The 23815-nt window shown below is 38.9% G+C and overlaps 1 protein-coding gene across 2 annotated transcripts in view; it reads right to left on the bottom strand.

The window, feature by feature from the left end:
• The window catches only part of FAM118A (family with sequence similarity 118 member A), a 143975-nt gene that overhangs the window by 101376 nt on the left and 18784 nt on the right, over positions 1-23815 (bottom strand). For both annotated transcript variants that reach the window (XM_053719005.1, XM_053719003.1), the window contains exon 3: positions 15837-16089. In XM_053719005.1, the coding sequence (XP_053574980.1) occupies positions 15837-16089 (253 nt within the window). The remainder of the gene's footprint in view (positions 1-15836; positions 16090-23815) is intronic.

The following is a 23815-nucleotide window of genomic DNA, read 5'->3' as shown; positions in this document are numbered from 1 at the left end:
CCGCAAATACATATAAACAGAGTACAGTGAATTTCTGATTCAACGGTATTGACTTGAATATTCAGTTTCTCATAGGACATATCGGATCTCATCAATTGAATCAGAAATGTATTTGCGGTTTTACATAATGCATTCACGAATCCACTGCAGTGTGAAACATTTAGCAGTTCTGTCAGTGATCTGTCTATAGCTACACGAGTTGCAGCCCACTGTCAGCCAAACATCTTGCATTTACAGAAGCTGCGGCTAAAAATGAAACAATGAGAAATTTTTAAATAAAAATAAAATATAAAGAATAACGTTATGTAAAATCAAACAAAAAAAAAAACGATGTAATAAAAGTCTGACATTTTTTTTGTTTTTGAAGAGAAAGTTTTTTAAAAAAAACATTTGAATAAGTAAAATAGTATATAAATTATTATGCTTACAAAATCTAAAAAATCCAGAGAGCTAACTTAGTCAGATTCAGAGCGCAATTGACTAATAATAGCTGAACAGTGCACTGACAAGCCGGTCTCACACAGCTGTCATTCAGTGAAAACGGCTGCAGTGCAACTGAACAACTAAATCTATGAAGCTCGTTCACAAAGTTAATGAGAACGAGCTTCATAGAAGCTGCAAAGAGTTTCCCTTTTATGCGCATGCTTGGAAGTGAAGGAGTGAAGCAGGGAGTGCGCATACAGTCTATATAGACAACGCGCGTTACAACATGGCGGCTAGCACCACATTCAGTAGGCGGTGGTTTAGGGGTAATATTGGAGCTGAAAAATAATTGAGCAGATGCTAGGAAAATAAAAAAAGTAAGCAACAATGTTTAATATAATACAAAAAGGTTTTAATAAAAAGTTAATCACAGAAAAAATGATGGTGTTTAGGTTCCCTTTAATGCTGAGACACCATATATAACTATAGTTCACAAAAGCAAAATATAACAGCCCTGGGGCCCATATCCACCAATAATGCTATGTAAACTTAATAACATGCATCTTAATAATTTACCTCTTTTTTGCAAACTCTGTCCTGCTCTTCTATATATGCAAGCAATTAAAGGGGCAGTGTAGTCAAAATTACACTTTCATGATTCAGATAGGGCATGTCATTTTAAACAACTTTCTAATTAACTTTTATCATCAAATTTGCTTTGTTCTCTTGATATTCTTAGTTGAAAGCTAAACCTAGGTAGGCTCATATGCTAATTTCTAAGACCTTGAAAGACGCCTCTTATCTGAATGCATTTAATAGTTTTTCACAGCTAGAAAGCGCTAGTTCATGTGTATCATATAGGTAACATTGTGCTCACGCCCCATGGAGTTACTTAAAAGAGGGCACCTATTGGCTAAAGTGCAAGTCTATCAAAAGAACTGAGATAAGGGGGTAGTCAGCAGAGGCTTAGATACAAGGTAATCACAGAGGTAAAAAGTCTATTAATATAACAGTGTTGGTTATGCAAAACTGGGGAATGGGATAATCTATCTCAGCTAAAACAAAGGAGGAAGGCTTTAAACATTGTCCTTCTGTTGTACGTTGACCTTATGTGTTTCATTGCATAACTGTTATTTTTTTAAATTATTGCTGCTGGGAACATTCAAAACAAATTTTCAGTGTCAACGCCTCTCATATGAAGACAAGTGTGCTACAAAATAAATCCTTCTGTCTATGTCTACAAGACCATCCTACAAAATTTCACTAAGTAACACTGATCTCCTGGGGGAAATATTTCAGACAGTTGTTACACTGAGCCAATAAGCTAAGTTGCAATGGTTTCATAGACCAATCAAGCAAACCTGGGGCTGCCAAGTAATCCCTTGAACAGGATTAAAAACCCATCCTCATTGGTGACTAGGATCTAGTTTGATGGTACCAGCGAGATCTGGCAACACTAATCCGCCGTCTGAAAACCATGAAGAGCTTGCATTACCAGGGAAGTGTTACAGATAGCACCTTCTAATACATCATCCTGATAAAGGGTCACTGTAATAAAAACTGTGTTCTGACATCTGCCAGAGTAGGAAGAACCTTGGTACAAAAAAAGACAAATTAATGAGTCACAAAAAGGTCATTAAAAAGCTCCATTGTAACCCTGAGGAAATGTTGGTTGTCTAGATAGATGGGAATAATAGCAGTCAGGTCAGGATAGACTGAGTAAACCCACTTTACTTTGAACTATGGTACCCTGTTTCAAGGACAAAACTGGAGTAAAAATGCCTCGCTTCTAGTTAACCAAGAAGAGGCTGGAATAAAACTACTGACGATATCAGTCAATAGGTTAATTAGATAAATGACTGAAATAAAATCCCATGTAACAAACATGGGGATACTTCATAAAATATCAAAGAAAATTCAACTTGAGGAACCCCCGGCCAAATCTAAAAATGACTTCACTAAACGGACTCTGGACATGGTGGGGCACAATTAGGGCTCTAATATCCCAGGCACAAGCACTGCAGGATTAGGCTTCCAAAAATGCTATAAATTATGTGGGAAGGGGAAGACGGCCACACAAAGTAGTAATGACAGCCAGGCTTAAAGGGACATGAAACCCAAACTATTTATTTCATGATTCAGATAGAGAATACCATTTTAAAAAAAATTCTACTTATATTATTCTTTGTTGAAGAGATACCTAGATAGGCAGTGTGCACGTGTCTAGAGAGCACTACATAACAGGAAATAGTGCTGCCATCTAGTGCTCTTGCTAATGTATAACACTGTTGCAAAACAGCTGTCATATAGTGCCGCAGACACATGCACGCTCCTGAACTTACCTTCCTGCTTTTCAACAAAGGATAACAAGAAAATTTGATAATAGAAGTCAGTTGTAAAGTTGTTTATTCTCTGTCGAATAATGAAAGAAATGTCTTGGCTTTTATGTCCCTTTAACCCTTGTAGTAGAAAGCAAGCTTTACTGATAGGGATCAAATACTACAGCTGAGTCTAACTTAACTGACACTAGTTCCTAAATATGATCCCCTCGGTGTGAAAAAAACACAGAAATATAAACATACGCTCTCTTTCCTCTTAAAGGGATATTACATTTCTTTTCATAAGCAGTGTCTTAAAGGTTTAACCAAGACTTTTAATTTTAATAAAGCAAAATTCAATGATTTAAGGAAGTCATTAAATAACATAAATTGGGACAAAGTATTCTCTAATAAAAATACAGAGGATAAATGGATACATTTAAAACGTTGTTAAATAAATATACACATCAACATATACCATATGGTTATAAAATAAAAATAAAAAATCTAAGCTAATGTGGCTGAATATAAATGTGTTAAGAGAAATTAGGAAAAAATGTAGGGCATTTAAATTATTCAAAGAAAATAGTACAGACGCAACATACCAAACTTATAAGGAATGTAACAAAGCATGCAAAAAAGCAATCAAATTAGCCAAAATTGAAAATGAAAAATGAATTGCAAAGGATTCTAAATCTAACCCTAAAACATTATTTAAGTACATAAATAGCAAAAAATCTAAGAAAGACAATATAGGTACATTAAAATGCGAGGAGGGTAGTATGATTAACAGTGACAGGGAGAAGGCTGAGATACTAAACCAGTTTTTTTCTTCAGTATACACAAGAGAGGAACCATTGGATGATACTTTGGAACAAAATAGAACATTGCAGCCCATACCATTAATTGGGTTATGTATAGAGGATATCAGGAACAAATTGGATAATATTAAGGTAAATAAAACTCCAGGCCCAAATGGAATACACCCAAGGGTGTTAAAGGACCAGTCAACACATTAGATTTGCATAATCAACAAATGCAAGATAACAAGACAATGCAATAGCACTTAGTCTGAACTTCAAATGAGTAGTAGAATTTTTTATAACAAATTGCAAAGTTATGTATATTTCCACTCCCCTTGTACCATGTGATAGCAATCAGCCAATCACAAATGCATATACGTATAGTCTGTGAATTCTTGCACATGCTCAGTAGGATCTGGTGACTCAAAAATTGTAAATATAAAAGACTGCACTTTTTTTAATGGAAGTAAATTGGAAAGTTGTTTAAAATTACATGCTGTATCTGAATCATGAAAATTTAATTTAACCTGAGTGTCCCTTTAAGGAAATTTAGCACTGTTATAGACAAACCTCTACTCTTAATTTTTCAAGACTCATTATCTTCAAGCAAGGTACCCCAGGATTGGTGTAAAGCTGATGTGGTGCCACTCTTCAAAAAGGGAAGTAGGGATGATCCAGGAAACTATAGACCAGTTAGTCTGACATCAATAGTGGGGAAGATATTTGAAGGGATTATAAGGGATTATATTGATGAGCATATTCGTGTAAACAAGATTATGAGTTCTAATCAGCATGGTTTTATGAGAAATATATCATGTCAAACTAATCTAATTAGATTCTATGAGGAAGTAAGTAAAAATATAGATAAAGGGGAATCAGTTGATGGGATATATTTAGATTTTGCAAAGGCGTTTGATACAGTGCCAAATGAGAGATTAATGCACAAAATTAAGGGACTGGGAATAGCTGAAAATGTTAGTTTGTGGATAAATAACTGGATAAAAGATATGGAGCAACGAGTAGTAGTAAATGGATCATACTCAGATTGGACAAAGGTAATCAGTGGAGTACCCCAGGGATCAGTGCTGGGCCCTATTCTTTTTAATATTTTTATAAATGACTTGGAGCTAGGATTAAATAGTATCATCTGCAAAAATAGAGATGTCGCTAAGTTAAGTAAGGTCACTAGGTCAGAGCAGGATGAACTTTCGTTACAAAGGGACCTGCAAAAATTAGAAGTATGGGCAGGTAAATGGAAAAACAGAATTTATGCTTACCTGATAAATTTCTTTCTTTTGCGATGTACCGAGTCCACGGATTCATCCTAACTTGTGGGATATTGTCCTTCCTGACAGGAAGTAGCAAAGAGAGCACCACAGCAGAGCGGTCTATATAGCTCCCCCTTAACTCCACCCCCCAGTCATTCGACCGAAGGCCAAGGAAGAAAAGAAACAACTATAAGGTGCAGAGGTGACTTAAGTTTACATAAAAATACAATCTGTCTTGAATAGACAGGGCGGGCCGTGGACTCGGTACATCGCAAAAGAAAGAAATTTATCAGGTAAGCATAAATTCTGTTTTCTTTTGCAAGAAGTCCACGGATTCATCCTAACTTGTGGGATACCAATACCAAAGCTTTAGGGCATGGATCAAGGGAGGGACAAGACAGGAACCTAAACGGAAGGCACCACTGCTTGCAAAACCTTTCTCCCAAAAATAGCCTCCGAAGAAGAAAAAGTATCAAATTTGGAAAATTTGGAAAAGGTATGAAGCGAAGACCAAGTCGCAGCCGTACAAATCTGTTCAACAGAAGCATCATTTTTAAAAGCCCATGTGGAAGCCACCTCTCTAGTGGAGTGAGCTGTAATTCTTTCAGGAGGCTGCTGTCCAGCAGTCTCATAAGCCAAATGGATGATGCTTTTCAGCCAAAAGGAAAGAGAGGTAGCCGTAGCCTTTTGACCTCTACGCTTTCCAGCATAGACAACAAACAAAGAAGATGATTGGCGAAAATCTTTGGTTGCCTGCAAATAAAACTTCAAGGCACGAACCACGTCCAAGTTGTGCAACAGACGGTCCTTCTTTGAAGAAGGATTAGGACACAGAGAAGGAACAACAAATTTCCCGATTGATATTCCTGTTAGAAACAACCTTAGGGAGGAACCCAGGTTTGGTACGCAAAACCACCTTATCAGCATGGAAAACAAGATAAGGCGAGTCACATTGTAATGCAGATAGTTCAGAAACTCTTCGAGCTGAAGAGATAGCAACTAGAAACAGAACTTTCCAAGATAGAAGCTTAATATCTATGGAATGCATGGGTTCAAACGGAACCCCCTGAAGAACTTTAAGAACTAAATTGAGACTCCATGGCGGAGCAACAGGTTTAAACACAGGCTTAATTCTAACTAAAGCCTGACAAAAATCCTGAACGTCTGGGACATCTGCCAGACGCTCGTGCAACAGAATAGACAAAGCAGATATCTGTCCCTTTAAGGAACTAGCGGACAATCCTTTCTCCAATCCTTCTTGGAGAAAAGACAAAATCCTAGGAATCCTGATCTTACTCCACGAGTAGCCTTTGGATTCACACCAAAAAAGATATTTACGCCATATCTTATGATAGATCTTCCTGGTGACAGGAGCCAGCAAAGAGAATGACTGGGGGGTGGAGTTAAAGGGACAGTAAACCTTAAAAATAATGATGTTGTATAATTCTGCACATAGTGCAGAATTATATAACATTATTTAAGTGCTATAGTTCTAAAAGCCTTTTTTTTACCTTTTAATATGAAAAAATATGGCGCTTTTACAGACCGGCTCTCTGCTCAGCGGGTCTGTTATATTTTGTCAGCGCATCGGGCCAGCTGTATATTCACAGCCTGGCCCGACCGCGCCATAAAACTAAGTGCAGCTCGCTCCTGTGACAGGAGCGAGCTGCACTTAGTGCTCTGGCGCGGTCGGGCCGGGCTGTGACTATACAGTTGCCCCGATGTGCTGACAAAATATAACAGACCCGCTGAGCAGAGAGCGGGTCTGTAAAAGCGCCATATTTTTTCATATTAAAAGGTAAAAAAAGGCTTTTAGAACTATAGCACTTAAATAATGTTATATAATTCTGCACTATGTGCAGAATTATATAACATTATTTTTAAGGTTTACTGTCCCTTTAAGGGGGGAGCTATATAGACAGCTCTGCTGTGGTGCTCTCTTTGCTACTTCCTGTCAGGAAGGACAATATCCCACAAGTTAGGATGAATCCGTGGACTCGGTACATCTTGCAAAAGAAATGAGATTTAATACGGGAAAATGCAAGGTTCTACATTTTGGAAGTAAAAATAAGCAGGCAACGTATTATTTAAATGGGACAAGACAAGACTTAGCCAAACACAGGAGGAAAGGGATTTGGGGGTAGTAATAGATAACAAGCTAAAGATGGGTGCACAATGCAGGGCAGCAGCTTTAAAGGCTAATAAGATACTAGCATGTATTAAAAGAGGCATTGATGCAAGGGAGGAAAGCATAATTCTGTCACTATATAAAGCCCTGGTAAGACCTCACCTTGAGTATGGAGTGCAGTTCTGGGGACCGATCGCAAAAAAAAGATATTGCAGAACTAGGAAAAGTTCAGAGAAGGGCCACAAAGCTAATAAGGGGATTGGAGAATTTAACCTATGAGGAGAGGCTAGCCAAACTGGGTCTGTTTTCCTTAGAAAAAAGGAGCTTAAGAGGTGACATGATTACTTTATATAAATATATTCAAGGCCCATATACAGAGATGGCAGAAGCGCTGTTTATTCCAAGAAAAAACTGTTTGTGACCAGAGGTCACAATTTAAGGTTGGAGGAAAGAAGATTTAATCTCCTGCAACGGAAACGTTTTTTCACTCTAAGAGCAATAAAATTGTGGAACTCATTACCAAAGGAGGTAGTGAATGCCAATACCCTAGATACATTTAAACATTATTTGGATACATTTCTGTCTATAAACAAAATTCATGGATATGATTGCTAGTATTAAATGGGTCACCTTTTAGTGGGATTATTTAAGTTTAACTGGAGCTTTTTGTATATATTTTAGATTTGTATAGGTTGAACTCGATGGACTTCGGTCTTTTTTCAACCTCATCTACTATGTTACTATGTATGAGAATGTAATATAACATGTTTAAAGGGACATTCCAGCCAAAATTGGAATCCCCATGAATGCGTTTCAGTTATGAATAGAAGCATTTGTGTAATATAAATGTATTAGCAAAAATGCTTCTTATAAAAAGCTACTGCTGTTTCAAACGTGTATTTAAGAATGCTCTGTGCACCAGCATCTTAAACATAGCACTTGCTCAGAGAGTGTAAGGTGTTTGTACTATCTCATAATGACTCAATTTGTTAATTGCTGACATGATACAATCTGTTCATTGGCGCACTGAGTATATCTCGCTATGCTTCACATGCGCGTGCAGAGGAAAATGCCAACACTAAAGCAGTGATAACTTTTACTAGAAGCATTTTGCCAGTACTTGTATATTGCGTATATGTTTCTATTAAAAGATGTAATTAATCTATGTGACTTTATATCTTGACCGGCCTGTCCCTTTAATAATGTGTAGTTAAAAAAAAAACTTTGCAATATTCTTTGTGTTACTGTATTTTCCTGTAATTTAAAAAAACATAATTTATGCTTACCTGATAAATTCCTTTCTTCTGTAGTGTGATCAAGTCCACGGCGTCATCCTTACTTGTGGGATATTAACTGCAAGAGGATTCACCCAGCAGAGTATAGCTCCTCCCCTCTACGTCACCTCCAGTCATTCGACCAAGGACCAACGAGAAAGGAGAAGCCAAGGGTGTAGTGGTGACTGGAGTATAATTTTAAAAAATATTACCTGCCTTAAAAAACAGGGCGGGGCCGTGGACTGATCACACTACAGAAGAAAGGAATTTATCAGGTAAGCATAAATTATGTTTTCTTCTGTTAAGTGTGATCAGTCCACGGGTCATCATTACTTGTGGGATACCAATACCAAAGTAAAAGTACACGGATGACGGGAGGGATAGGCAGGCTCTTTATACAGAAGGAACCACTGCCTGAAGAACCTTTCTCCCAAAAATAGCCTCCGAGGAAGCAAAAGTGTCAAATTTGTAAAATTTGGAAAAAGTATGAAGCGAAGACCAAGTTGCAGCCTTGCAAAATCTGTTCAACAGAGGCCTCATTCTAAAGGCCCAAGTGGAAGCCACAGCTCTAGTGGAATGAGCTGTAATTCTTTCAGGAGGCTGCTGTCCAGCAGTCTCATAAGCTAAACGAATTATGCTACGAAGCCAAAAAGAGAGAGAGGTAGCAGAAGCTTTTTGACCTCTCCTCTGACCAGAGTAAACGACAAAACAGGGAAGACGTTTGTCGAAAATCTTTAGTTGCCTGTAAATAAAATTTAAGGGCACGAACTACATCCAGATTGTGCAAAAGACGTTCCTTCCTCGAAGAAGGGATTTGGGCACAAGGATGGAACAACAATCTCCTGATTGATATTCCTGTTAGTGACTACCTTAGGTAAGAACCCAGGCTTAGTACGCAGAACTACCTAATCCGAAGTGAAAAATCAAATAAGGAGAATCACAATGTAAGGCTGATAACTCAGAGACTCTTCGAGCCGAGAAATAGCCATTAAAAAATAGAACTTTCCAAGATAACAACTTTATATCAATGGAATGAAGGGGTTCAAACGGAACACCCTGTAAAACGTTAAGAACAAGGTTTAAACTCCATGGTGGAGCCACAGCTTTAAAACACAGGTTTAATCCTGGCCAAAGCTGACAAAAAGCCTGAACGTCTGAACTTCTGACAGACGCTTGTGTAACAGAATGGACAAAGCTGAGATCGTCCCTTTAAGGGAACTAGCGGATAACCCCTTTTCTAAACCTTCTTGTAGAAAAGACAATATCCTAGGAATCCTAACCTTACTCCAAGAGTAACCTTTGGATTCGCACCAATATAGGTATTTACGCCATATTTTATGGTAAATCTTTCTGGTGACAGGCTTCCTAGCCTGTATTAAGGTATCAATACTGACTTCAGAAAAAACCACGCTTTGATAAGATCAAGCGTTCAATTTCCAAGCAGTCAGCTTCAGAGAAGTTAGATTTTGATGTGTGAAAGGACCCTGAATCAGAAGGTCCTGTTTCAGAGGTAACGACCAAGGTGGACAGAATGACATGTCCACCAGATCTGTATACCAAGTCCTGCGTGGCCATGCAGGCGCTATTAGAATCACTGATGCTTTCTCCTGTTTGATTCTGGCAATCAATCGAGGAAGCATCGGGAAAGGTGGAAACACATAAGCCATCCTGAAGGTCCATGGTGCTGTCAAGGCATCTATCAGGACCGCTCCCGGATCCCTGGATCTGGACCCGTAGCGCGGGAAGCTTGGCGTTCTGTCGAGACGCCATGAGATCTATCTCTGGTTTGCCCCAACGTGGAAGTATTTGGGCAAAGACCTCTGGATGAAGTTCCCACTCCCCCGGATGAAAAGTCTGACGACTTAAGAAATCCGCCTCCCAGTTCTCCACTCCCGGATGTGGATTGCAGACAGGTGGCAAGAGTGAGACTCTGCCCCAGCGAATTATCTTCGATACTTCCATCATTGCTAGGGAGCTTCTTGTCCTCCCTGATGGTTGATATAAGCTACAGTCGTGATGTTGTCCGACTGGAACCTGATGAACCCCCGAGTTGCTAACTGGGGCCAAGCCAGAAGAGCATTGAGGACTGCTCTCAATTCCAGAATGTTTATTGGAAGAAGACTCTCCTCCTGATTCCATAGTCCCTGAGCCCTTCAGAGAATTCCAGACAGCGCCCCAACCTAGTAGGGCTGGCGTCTGTTGTTACAATTGACCAGTCTGGCCTGCTGAATGGCATTCCCCTGGACAGATGTGGCCGATAAAGCCACCATAGAAGAGAATTTCTGGTCTCTTGAATGGAATGAAGGACACGGCATGCATTTTGAAGTTTTGTTAACCTGTCCTCTGTCAGGTAAATCTTCATTTCTACAGAATCTATCAGAGTCCCCAGGAAGGGAACTCTTGTGAGTGGAAAGAGAGAACTTTTTCTCTTCGTTCACTTTCCATCCATGCGACCTTAGAAAATGCCAGTACTATCTCTGTATGAGATTTGGCAGTTTGAAAGCTTGAAGCTTGTATCAGTATGTCGTCTAAGTACGGAGCTACTGAAATTCCTCGCGGTCTTAGTACCGCCAGAAGAGTGCCCAGAACCTTTGTGAAGATTCTTGGAGCCGTAGCCAGTCCGAATGGAAGAGCTACAAACTGGTAATGCCTGTCTAAAAAGGCAAACCTTAGATACCGGTAATGACTTCTGTGAATCGGTATGTGAAGGTAAGCATCCTTTAAATCCACTGTGGTCAAGTACTGACCCTCTTGGATCATGGGCAAAATTGTTCGAATAGTTTCCATCTTGAACGATGGAACTCTTAGGAATTTGTTTAGGATCTTTAAATCCAAGATTGGCCTGAAGGTTCCCTCTTTTTTGGAACTACAAACAGATTTGAGTAAAACCCTTGTCCTTGTTCCAACCGCGGAACTGGATGGATCACTCCATTAATAAAAGATCTTGTACGCAGCGTAGAAACGCTTCCTTCTTTGTTAGGTTTGTTGACAACCTTGACAGATGAAATCTCCCTCTTGGGGGAGAGGATTTGAAGTCCAGAAGGTATCCCTGAGATATGATCTCTAACGCCCAGGGATCCTGAACATCTCTTGCCCAAGCCTGGCGAAGAGGGAAAGTCTGCCCCCCACTAGATCCGGTCCCGGATCGGGGGCCCTCAATTCATGCTGTCTTAGGGGCAGCAGCAGGTTTTCTGGCCTGTTTGCCCCTGTTCCAGGACTGGTTAGGTTTCCAGCCTTGTCTGTAGCGAGCAACAGCTCCTTCCTGTTTTGGTGCAGAGGAAGTTGATGCTGCTCCTGCTTTGAAATTACGAAAGGAACGAAAATTGGACTGTCTAGCCTTGGCTTTGGCCTTGTCCTGAGGCAGGGCATGACCTTTACCTCCTGTAATGTCATCAATAATCTCTTTCAAGCCGGGCCCGAATAAGGTCTGCCCTTTGAAAGGAATATTAAGCAATTTAGATTTAGACGTAACATCAGCTGACCAGGATTTTAGCCACAGAGCTCTGCGTGCCTGAATGGCGAATCCTGAATTTTTAGCCGCAAGTTTAGTTAAATGTACTACGGCATCTGAAATAAATGAATTAGCTAACTTAAGGAATTTAAGTTTGTGTGTGATGTCATCTAGTGTGGATGATTGAAGTGTCTCTTCCAGAGACTCAAACCAAAATGCTGCTGCAGCCGGTGACAGGCGCAATACATGCAAGAGGTTGCAATATAAACCCTTGTTGAACAAACATTTTCTTAAGGTAACCCTCTAATTTTTTATCCATTGGATCTGAAAAAGCACAGCTATCCTCCACTGGGATAGTGGTACGCTTAGCTAAAGTAGAAACTGCTCCCTCCACCTTAGGGACCATTTGCCATAAGTCCCATGTGGCGGCGTCTATTGGAAACATTTTTCTGAATATAGGAGGGGGTGAGAAAGGCACACCGGGTCTATCCCACTCCTTAGTAACAATGTCAGTAAGTCTCTTAGGTATAGGAAAAACGTCAGTACTCGTCGGTACACAGCAAAATATTTATCCAACCTACACATTTTTTCTGGGATTGCAACTGTGTTACAATCATTCAGAGCCGCTAATACCTCCCCTAGTAACACACGGAGGTTCTCAAGCTTAAATTTAAAATTTGAAATGTCTGAGTCCAGTTTATTTGGATCAGAACCGTCACCCACAGAATGAAGCTCTCCGTCTTCACGTTCTGCAAACTGTGACGCAGTATCAGACATGGCCCTTGCATTATCAGCGCACTCTGTTCTCATCCCAGAGTGATCACGTTTACCTCTTAGTTCTGGTAGTTTAGCCAAAACTTCAGTCATAACAGTAGCCATATCTTGTAATGTGATTTGTAATGGCCGCCCAGATGCACTCGGCGCTACAATATCACGCACCTCCTGAGCGGGAGATGTAGGTACTGACACGTGAGGCGAGTTAGTCGGCATAACTCTCCCTCGTTGTTTGGTGAAATATGTTCAATTTGTACAGATTGACTATTTTTTTAAAGTAGCATCAATACATTTAGTACATAAATTTCTATTGGGCTCCACTTTGGCATTAACACATATAGCACAGAGATATTCCTCTGAATCAGACATGTTTAACACACTAGCAAATTAACAGCAACTTGGAAATACTTTTCAAAGTAATTTACAAATAATATGAAAACGAACTGTGCCTTTAAGAAGCACAGAAAATATTATAACAGATAAAATAATTAAGTTATAGCATCAATCTTTGTCAGAATATACAGTTTTAGCAAAGGATTGTTCCCCTCAGCAAATGATAACTAACCCAGGCAGCAGAAAAAAAATACACAAATAAACGTTTTTTATATCACAGTCAATACAATCAGCACAGCTCTGCTGTGAATGATTACTTCCCTCAAAAAAGACTCTTGAGATCCCTGAACTCTGTAGAGATGAACCGGATCATGCAGGAAGAAATGAACCTCTGACTGAGTTTTTCTGATGCATAGTGAAAGCACCAAAATGGCCCCTCCCCCACACACATAACAGTGAGAGGGATCAGTGAACTGCTCTAATTTAAATCAAAACTATTGCCAAGTGGAAAAAAAGTGCCCAAAACATTTTTTCACCCAGTACCTCAGAGAAAAAAACGTTTTTTCCATGCCAGCAAAAAAACGTTTTACCCTCAATAATTAATTGTCATTTAAAACCTATTGCAAGTCCCTGCAAAATAGGTTAAGTCTATGTATACAGTTTAAAAGCCAGAGAAGTACCATTTCCCAGAAAACTGAAGTGTAAAATATACATACATGACAGCCTGATATCAGCTACATCTACTGCATTCAAGGCTGAGTTTACATTATAACGGTTATGGCAGATTTTCTCATCAATTCCATGTCAGAAAATAATAAACTGCTACATACCTCTATGCAGATTCATCTGCCCGCTGTCCCCTGATCTGAAGTTTACCTCTCCTCAGATGGCCGAGAAACAGCAATATGATCTTAACTACTCCGGCTAAAATCATAGAAAAACTCAGGTAGATTCTTCTTCAAATTCTACCAGAGAAGGAATAACACACTCCGGTGCTATTATAAAATAACAAACTTTTGATTGAAGATATAAAACTAAATATATCACCATAGTCCTCTCACACATCCTATCTAGTCGTTGGGTGCAAGAGAATGACTGGAGGTGACGTAGAGGGGAGGAGCTATATAGCAACTCTGCTGGGTGAATCCTCTTGCACTTCCTGTAGGGGAGCAGTTAATATCCCACAAGTAATGATGACCCGTGGACTGATCACACTTAACAGAAGAAATTGTTGATTCTCTAAATTCCACTGAGTTATTATAAAGTAATGGCCCCCGCCATGTTTTAACTTAAAGGGATATAAAACCCAAAAATGTTCTTATGTGATTCAGACAGAGCAAACAATTCTAAAAACGTTTTAAATTGACTTCTATTATCAAATTTGCTTCATTCCCATGGTAATCTGTATTAAAGAGAAACCTAGGTAGGTTATCGGGAGCACTACATGGCAGGAAATAGTGCTGCCCTCTAGTGCTCCAGCATATGGATAACATTCTTTCGAAACTGCTGCCAAATAGTGCAAAAGATACATGCATGCTCCTGAGCTTATGTCCCTGCTTTTCAACAAAAGATACAAAGAGACTGAAGTAATTTGATGACAGACAAATTAGAGAGTGGTTTAAAATAGCATGCTGTATCTTAATCATGAAAGAAAACAAATTGGGTTTTATGTCCCTTTAAGTATCCTTCCTGCTGAGAACAATAGGGATACATATAAAACATGCAATAAGAAGAACTGCCCCAAAAAAAGGCTGTGTGTAACATAGCATTATCCAAAAGGACTTCCACACAGATAAATAGAAAACTATTTCAAAACATGGCGACGCTCATTACTAAAGTACTTTATAGAAGCTAAACCTTTACACTTACATTTTCAATATTTAAACAACTCATATAATAGTAAAAAAATACATCTACACATTATTCTAAAGCTCATCTTTCATTTGAATCCATCACTCTTTCTAGCTTGTATTTAAAGGGACAGTCTAGTGTAAATTAAACTTTCATTATTCAGATAGGACTTTTAATTTTAATCAACTTTCCAATTTACTTCCATCATCAAACTTGCTTTTTTCTCTTGGTATTTTTAGTTTAAACTAAACATAGCTAGGCTCATATGCTAATTTCTAAGCCTTTGAGGGCTGACTCTTATCACAGGTTTTGTAAATCTCTTTTCAACACAGAGAGACAGAAAGTACATGTGGGCCATATAGATAACACTGTGTTCAGGCACAGGGAGTTATTTAAGATCTAGCACAATACAATGCTAAATGCAAGACAATAGATAATAAACAGTCACAGTCATGTGATCAGGGGATGTCAGAAGATGCTTAGATACAAGGTAATCACAGAGGTAAAAAGTGTATGGGTAATAAAGGGATTATATATCTTTTAAAACAATAACAATTCTATGGTAGACTGTCCCTTTAAGTTTGATGTAATTGTGCTTCCTGGGATAACATTAAAAAAAGTCTTAAAAGGGGCAGTAAACCTACAAAACAATGTTATATAATTCTGCACATAGTGCAGAATTATATAACATTATCTTAGCGCAAACTTTTTGCAACATAATATTGCAGCTAAAATTTGATTATAAAAGAGGATTTTTCAGACCACCGCTCTTTGCTCTACTGAGCGGGTCTGGTTTTCCCCCTGAGCTCATCTGGGCAGCTGTCTAGTCACAGCCCGGCCCAATCGCACCATTACACTCAGTGTAGCTCGCTCCTGCTCTGTCTGATAGCGGGAGCGAGCTACATTGAGTGTAATGGCACGATCGGGCCGGGCTGTGACTAGACAGCTGCCCAGATGCGCTCAGGGGGAAAACCAGACCCGCTCAGTAGAGTAAGTACGGTGGTCTGAAAAATCCTATCTTATAATCAAATTTTAGCTGCAATATTATGTTGCATAAAGTTTGCGCTAAGATAAAAGTTATATAATTCTGCACTGTTTTGTAGGTTTACTGCCCCTTTAAGTCTTAAAAGTAACCCATCTAACCAATTACAAACGTTCTTCATACAAGTGCACCAAATAGACATTCAGCCCATGCTCTTCCAGAAGGACTTACTGGTGACATTTTTCTTATTAGATCATGAGCCACAACTAGCAGGTCTCGCTCTTTGTGCACTTTCTTTCTGAACTCCGCAACATCTCCTGGATGTAAAACTTCCAGCTGCTCTGCGACTTCAATGACCGCTTCAATGCAGCCTCTCCAGGAACAGAGTGCGGGTATCCCAGGTGCAACAGCTGCACTCACTCCTGTGCCAATCACCAACAGCAAGTCTTTGGGATGCTTCCGGGTCAAACTTTTCAGAATCTTCCTGAAATCCAAAAAGACAATCAATGATGCCCAGTATTTGTCAGAGTGATACCAAGGAACGCCCAGTATTTAAGCTACTGCGCTACCACCGAAAACACACGCGCCAATATTAACAGAACATTCTGATTAAAAATACATGTGCTAAATCCTACGGTCAGGCAAAAATGTTCATTAATAACTCTAGCTCACTATGTTTAACTATTGCAAAGGGGTTAAACACACAGGTAAACTCCTGCATGGGATCTGCAAAACAGCTGCACATAGCTACCAATTACCCTGATTACCTACGTGGGAGCAGCAGGGGTTAAACACATAGGAGTCAATCATAATACGTTAAAGTTTACCACATGGTTTTAGCTACAATAATCCCTATAGACTATAATGGTGAATTTTAAAGAAGAATCATTAGATAAATGTTTCTAAAGGATCGTTATCAAGCCCATTGTTAGAAACGCAATTTCATGAATACATTGCCTAGTACAATCTATAGCCTGTTATAATGACCTATACAAAACACTACGGACAGAATTGACAGACCTTCTGGTACTTACGTGCATTCAAAATCTATTTGTCCATGTTACTACAAGTTTAATACTTTAACTTTATTCAGCAATTCTGAAAATAGACGTTTTGGAAGTCACAGAATGCAGTAGGTCATTCTAAAAAAGGTATCTCAACCATATCATACATCAGTAATGACCCAACCTCCAAACCCATGGGAGCAGCAGATCGGGATTTTTTTTTTTTTAAATTAAAACTAAATTAAAACGTTCATGACTCAGATAGAAAGTTATTTAAAATTGCATGTTCTAATTTACTTCTGTTAACTAATTTGCTTTGTTCTCTTGGAATCTTTTTTTTTAGGGAGCATACTAAAATAGGCTCAGGAGCAGCAATGCACTACTGGAAGCTAGTGGCCAATGTGCCTTTTGTCACTGGCTCACTCGGTGAGTTCAGCTAGCTTCCAGTAATGTACTGCTGTTCCTTAACCCCTTAGTGACCAAACCATTTTTAAATTTTCTTACCGTTAGGGACCAGGGCTATTTTTACATTGTGTGTTTAGCTGTAATTTTCCTCTTACTCATTTACTGTACCCACACATATCATATACTGTTTTTCTCGCTATTAAATGGACTTTCTAAAGATACCATCATATAATTTACTATGCATTTTCTTTAGAAAATATGATGAAAACATTGAGAGAAAAAAAACCACACTTTTTCTAACTTTTTGTTTGTTACACATCTACAACCACCAAAAAACACCCATGCTAAATAGTTTTTAAATGTTGTCCTGAGTTTAGAAATACCCAATGTTTACATGTTCTTTGCTTTTTTTGCAGGGTTGTAGGGCAATAAGTACAAGTAGCACTTTGCTATTTTTAAAATTAGCAATAGTTGCATTATAACACTGATATCTGTCAGGAATCCCTAAACAACCCTTCACATGTATATATTTTTTTAGTAGACAACCAAAAGTATTGATCTAGGCCCATTTTGGTATATTTAATGCCACCATTTCACCGCCAAATGCGAACAAATAAAAAAAAATTGTTCACTTTTTCACAAACTTTATCTTTCTCACTGAAATTATTTACAAACAGCTTGTGCAATTATGGCATAAATGGTTGTAAATGCTTCTCTGGGATCCCTTTTGTTCAGAAATAGCAGACATATATGGCTTTGGCATTGCTTTTTGGTAATTAGAAAGCCGCTGCTCACCACACTTGTATTATGCCCAGCAGTGAAGGGGGTTAAGTAGGTAGCTTGTAGGGTTAATTTTAGCTTTCGTGTAGAGATCAGCCTCCCACCTGACACATCCCATCCCTCCCTGACCCCTCTCAAACAACCTGACAAACCCCCCCCCACCACCAAGCAGCTGCCAGTACCCATTTTGTTATAAATTTTGGCTTATTTTTTATATAAACTTTTTTCTGTAGTGTAGCTGCCCCCCCTTATTCCCCTACCACCCTACCCCCTCCCAGTTAATTTCACTAGCTAATATCCCCCTCTACTTACTTGTAACTTACAGTTCCACCCGCTCCCACCCCTCACAAAGTGCCTTCTGCGTGCTGTTATCCCACACCCAAAAAAAAAAAAATCTGCCAATGAGCTCTAAATATGCATTATCTTTTGCCTTCGTTATACTTTTCTTTTTCTTTCATGTAATTGGCAAGAGTCCATGAGCTAGTGACGTATGGGATATACAATCCTACCAGGAGAGGCAAAGTTTCCCAAACCTCAAAATGCCTATAAATACACCCCTCACCACACCCAAAATTCAGTTTTACAAACTTTGTCTCCTATGGAGGTGGTAAAGGAAGTTTGTGCTAAGATTTCTATGTTGATATGCGCTTCTCAGCATTTTGAAGCCCGATTCCTCTCAGAGTACAGTGAATGTCAGAGGGTTGTGAAGAGAGTATCACCTATTGAATGCAATGGTTTTCCTCACGGGAGATCTATTTCATAGGTTCTTTGTTATCGGTCGTAGAGATTCATCTCCTACCTCTACTGATAAACGTTTCAGTACTGGTTTGGCTATCTGCTATATGTGGATGGGTGTCTTTTGGTAAGTATGTTTTTTATTACTTAAGACACTCTCAGCTATGGTTTGGCACTTTATGTATTTATATAAAGTTCTAAATATATGTATTGTACTTATATATGCCATGAGTCAGATTTAAAGGGATACTAAACCCAATTTTTTTTATTTCATGATTCAGATAGAGCATGAGATTTTAAGCACCTTTCTAATTTACTCCTATTATCAATTTTTCTTTGTTCTCATGCTATCTTGATTTGAAAAAGCAGTACTGTAAGCTTTAGAGCCGGACCATTTTTTGTTCAGTACCTGGGTAGCACTTGCTGATTTGTGGCTAAATGTAGCAAACCAATCAGCAGCTCTACCAAGGTGCTGAACTAAAAAATGGGCCGGCTCCTAAACTTTTATTACTGCTTTTTCAAATCAAGATAACATGAGAACAAAGAAAAATTGATAATAGCAGTAAATTAGAAAGTTGCTTAAAATTGCATGCTCTATGTGAATCATGAAAGAAAAAATGAGGGGTTAGTATCCTTTTAAGTATACTTCCTTTTTCATATCTGGGAAATGCATTTTTTTAGGACATTTTTTTTTTCTTACCTGGGGTATAGTCTTTTTTCAATTGACTGTTCTTTTTAATTCGACGGGCAAAATTAGGCTCGCGGGGGCGCAAAGTGCCAAAGTATATTGCGTCATTTTTGGAGCAAAGTTACGTTCGATGGCGCAAATTCGTCATCTTAGTCGATGCAGAGTCCTTTCACAAGGTTGCGTCGTTGAGGACGCGAGTGTGTCATTTCCGGATTTTGTTAGCGCCAAAACAAATTCTGCTTGTGTTGCCTGTTGTTGTTCCTTCAACATCTAATGTACAAGATATACCTGTGAATTTAAAAGATTTTATTGTGGATTCTATTCAGAAGGCTTTGTCTGCCATCCCGCCTTCTAATTAACGTAAAAGGTATTTTAAAACTTCTCATAAAGTTGATGAAATTTCAAATGACCGACAACACACAGAATTATCCTCCTCTGATGAGGATCTATCTGATTCAGAAGATCTTACCTCAGATATTGACACTGACAAATCTACTTATTTATTTAAAATGGAGTACATTTGTTCTTTGTTAAAGGAAGTGTTGATTACATTGGATATTGAGGAAACTAGTCCTCTTGATATTAAAATTAGTAAACGTTTAAATTCTGTTTATAAACCTCCTGTGGTTACTCCAGAAGTTTTTCCAGTTCCTGATGCTATTTCTGATATGATTTCTAAGGAATGGAATAGGCCTGGTACTTCTTTTATTTCTTCTTCAAGGTTTAAAAAATTGTATCCTTTGCCAGCAGTTACATTCGAGTTTTGGGAAAAGGTCCCCAAAGTTGATGGGGCTATTTCTACTCTTGCTAAACGTACTACTATTGCTATGGAAGATCCTTTAGATAGGAAACTTGAATCTTATCTAAGGAAAGCCTATTTATCTTCTCAGGCCTGCAATTTCTTTGGCTGATGGAAAATTTAGAGCAATAAGAAATGGATTCTGATTTGTCTAGCATTGTTCACTTGCTTCAACATGCTAATCATTTTATTTGTAATGCCATTTTTGAAATCATCAATATCTAATATTGTCTTTAGCTATTTTAGCTAGAAGAGCTTTGTGGCTTAAAGGGACATGAAACCTAAAATATTTATTTCATGATTCAGATAGAGAATACAATTTTAAACAACTTGCTAATGTACTTCTATTATCTAATCTGTTTTACTCTCTTGGTATCATTTGTTGAAGGAGAAGCCGTGCACTACTGGTTTCTAACTGAACACATGGGTGAGCCAATGACAATCAGTTTACATATGCAGCCACCAATCAACAGCTAAGACCTAGGTTCTCTGCTGCACATGAACTTTCCTAGATAAACATTTCAGCAAAGGATAACAAGAGAAAGAAGCAAATTAAATAATAGAAGTAAATTGGAAAGTTGTTTGAAATTGTATTCTCTATCTGAATCATGAAAGAAAACTTTTGGGTTTTATGTCCCTTTAAATCTTGACTTCTAAGTCTAGATTGCTATCTCTTTCTTTCCAAGGTAATAAGTTATTTGGTTCTCATTTGGATTCGATTATTTCAGCTATCACGGGGGGGGGGGGGGGGGGGGGGAGTTTTTTTGCCTCAGGATAAAAGACCTAAGGGTAAATCTAAAGCTTCTAATCGTTTTCGTTCCTTTCGACAAATTAAGGAACAGAAACCTAATCCTTCCCCCAAGGAAACTGTTTCCAAATGGAAACCTTCTTCAATTTGGAATAAATCTAAGTTGTTTAAGAAACCAAAGCCAGCCCCCAAGACCGCACGAAGGTGCAGCCCTCATTCCAGCTCAGCTGGTAGGGGGCAGATTAAGATTTTTCAAGGATGTTTGGACAAATTCTGTCCAAAATCAATGGATTCTGAGTATTGTCTCTCAGGGGTATCAAATAGGATTCAGATTAAGACCTCCTGTGAGAAGATATTTTCTCTCACGCATCCCAGTAAAGGCTCAGGCTTTCCTGAAGTGTGTTTCAGACCTGGAGCTTACAGGGGTGATTATGCCAGTTCCGTTTCAGGAACAGGGTCTTGGGTTTTATTCAAATGTATTCATTGTCCCAAAGAAGGAAAATTCATTCAGACCAGTTCTGGATCTGAAAATTTTGAATCGTTATGCAAGAGTACCAGCTTTCAAAATGGTGACTATAAGGACTATTCTGCCTTTTGTTCAGCAAGGGCATTATATGTCCACAATAGACTTACAGGATGCATATTTTTATATTCCGATTCATCCAGATCATTATCAGTTTCTAAGATTCTCTTTTCTAGACAAGCATTACCAATTTGTCGCTCTTCCTTTTGGCCTAGCGACAGCTCCAAGAATCTTTTCAAAGGATCTCGGTGCCCTACTCTCTGTAAACAGAGAACGGGGTATTGCGGTGTTTCCTTATTTGGACGATATCTTGGTACTAGCTCAGTCTTTACATTCTGCAGAATCTCACACAAATCAACTAGTGTTGTTTCTATAAAGACATGGTTGGAGGATCAATTTACCAAAAAGTTCTTTGATTCCTCAGACAAGGGTCACCTTTTTAGGTTTCCAGATATATTCAGTGTCCATGACTCTGTCTCTAGCAGACAAGAGACAATTAAAATTGGTTTCAGCTTGTCGGAACCTTCAGTCTCAATTATTCCCTTCAGTAGCTATGTGCATGGAAGTTTTAGGTCTCATGACTGCAGCATCGGACGCGATCCCCTTTGCTCGTTTTCATATGAGACCTCTCCAGCTTTGTATGCTGAATCAATGGTGCAGGGATTATACAAGGATATCACAATTAATATCCTTAAATCCCAATGTTCGACTATCTCCGACTTGGTGGTTAGATCACCATCTTATAGTTCTAGGGGCCTCTTTTATTCATCCAACCTGGACTGTGATCACAACAGATGCGAGTCTTTCAGGTTGGGGAGCTGTTTGGCGATCTCTGACAGCACAAGGGGTTTGGAAATCTCAAAGGTGGGATTACCAATCAATATTTTGGAACAATTTTCAGGGTTCTTCAGATTTGGCCTCTGTTGAAAAGAGAACCGTTCATTTGTTTTCAGACAGGCAATATCACAACTGTGGCATATGTCAATCATCAGGGTGGGACTCACAGTCCCCTAGCTATGAAAGAAGTATCTCGGATACTTTCTTGGGCGGAATCCAGCTCTTTTTTCTAATTTCTGCGGTACATATACCAGGTGTAGACAATTGGGAAGCGGATTATCTCAGCCGTCAGACTTTACATCCGGGGGAGTGGTCTCTCCATCCAGATGTGTTTTCTCAAATTGTTCAGATGTGGGGTCTTCCAGAAATGGATGTGATGGCTTCTCATCTAAAACAAGAAACTTCCCAGGTACCTGTCCAGGTCCAGGGACCTTCAGGTGGAAGCAGTGGATGCGTTGAAACTTCGTTGGTGTTACCAACCTGCTTATATTTTCCCGCCTCTAGTTCTTCTTCCAAGAGTGATCTCCAAAATCATCATGGAACAATCGTTTGTGTTGCTGGTAGCTCCAGCATGGCCTCACAGGTTTTGGTATGCGGATCTTGTTCGGATGTCCAGTTGCCAACCTTGGCCACTTCCATTAAGACCGGACCTTCTGTCTCAAGGTCCGTTTTTTCATCAGGATCTACAAATCATTAAATTTGAAGGTATGGAAATTGAACGCCTAGTGCTTAATCATAGAGGTTTCTCTGACTCAGTGATTAATACTATGTTACAGGCTCGTAAATCTGTTTCTAGAAAGATTATAGAGTTTGGAAGACTTATATTTCATGGTGTTCTTCTCATAAGTTCTCCTGGCATTCTTTTAGAATTCCTAGAATTTTACAGTTTATTCAGGATGGTTTGGATAAGGGTTTGTCTGCAAGTTCCTTGAAGGGACAAATCTCTTCTCTGTCTTATTTCACAGAAAGATTGCTAAGCTTCCTGATATGCAGCTTCCTGTACAGGCTTTGGTTCATATCAAGCCTGTCATTAAATCAATCTCTCCTCCTTGGAGTGTTAATTTGGTTTTGAAGGCCTTACAGGCTCCTCCATTTGAGCCTATGCATTCTTTGGACATTCAACTACTTTCTTGGAAAGTGTTGTTCCTTTTGGCCATCTCTTCTACTAGAAGAGTTTCTGAATTATCTGCTCTTTCTTGTGAATCTCCTTTTCTGATTTTCCATCAGGATAAGGCAGTTTTGCGGACTTCGTTTAAATTCTTACCTAAGGTTGGGAATTCTAACAACATTAATAGAGAAATTGTTGTCCCTTACTTGTGTCCTAATCCTAAGAATTCTTTGGAGAAATCCTTACATTCTTTAGATGTGGTAAGAGCTTTGAAAATATTATGTTGAAGCTACTAAAGATTTCAGGAAGACTTCTAGTCTATTTGTTATCTTTTCTGGTTCTAGGAAAGGATAGAAGGCTTCTGCCGTTTCTTAGGCATCGTGGCTAAAGCTTTTAATTCATCAAGCTTATTTGGAGTCGGGTCAAGCCCCGCCTCAGAGAATTACAGCTCATTCTACTAGATCAGTCTCCACTTCGTGGGCTTTTAAGAATGAAGCTTCAGTTGATCAGATTTGCAAAGCAACAACTTGGTCTTCTTTGCATACATTTACTAAATTCTACCGTTTTGATGTATTCACTTCTT

This window comes from Bombina bombina, chromosome 6 (assembly GCF_027579735.1).
Source record: "Bombina bombina isolate aBomBom1 chromosome 6, aBomBom1.pri, whole genome shotgun sequence".
In the NCBI taxonomy this organism is placed as follows: domain Eukaryota; kingdom Metazoa; phylum Chordata; class Amphibia; order Anura; family Bombinatoridae; genus Bombina; species Bombina bombina.
This window is presented reverse-complemented; position numbering and strand designations above follow the sequence as displayed.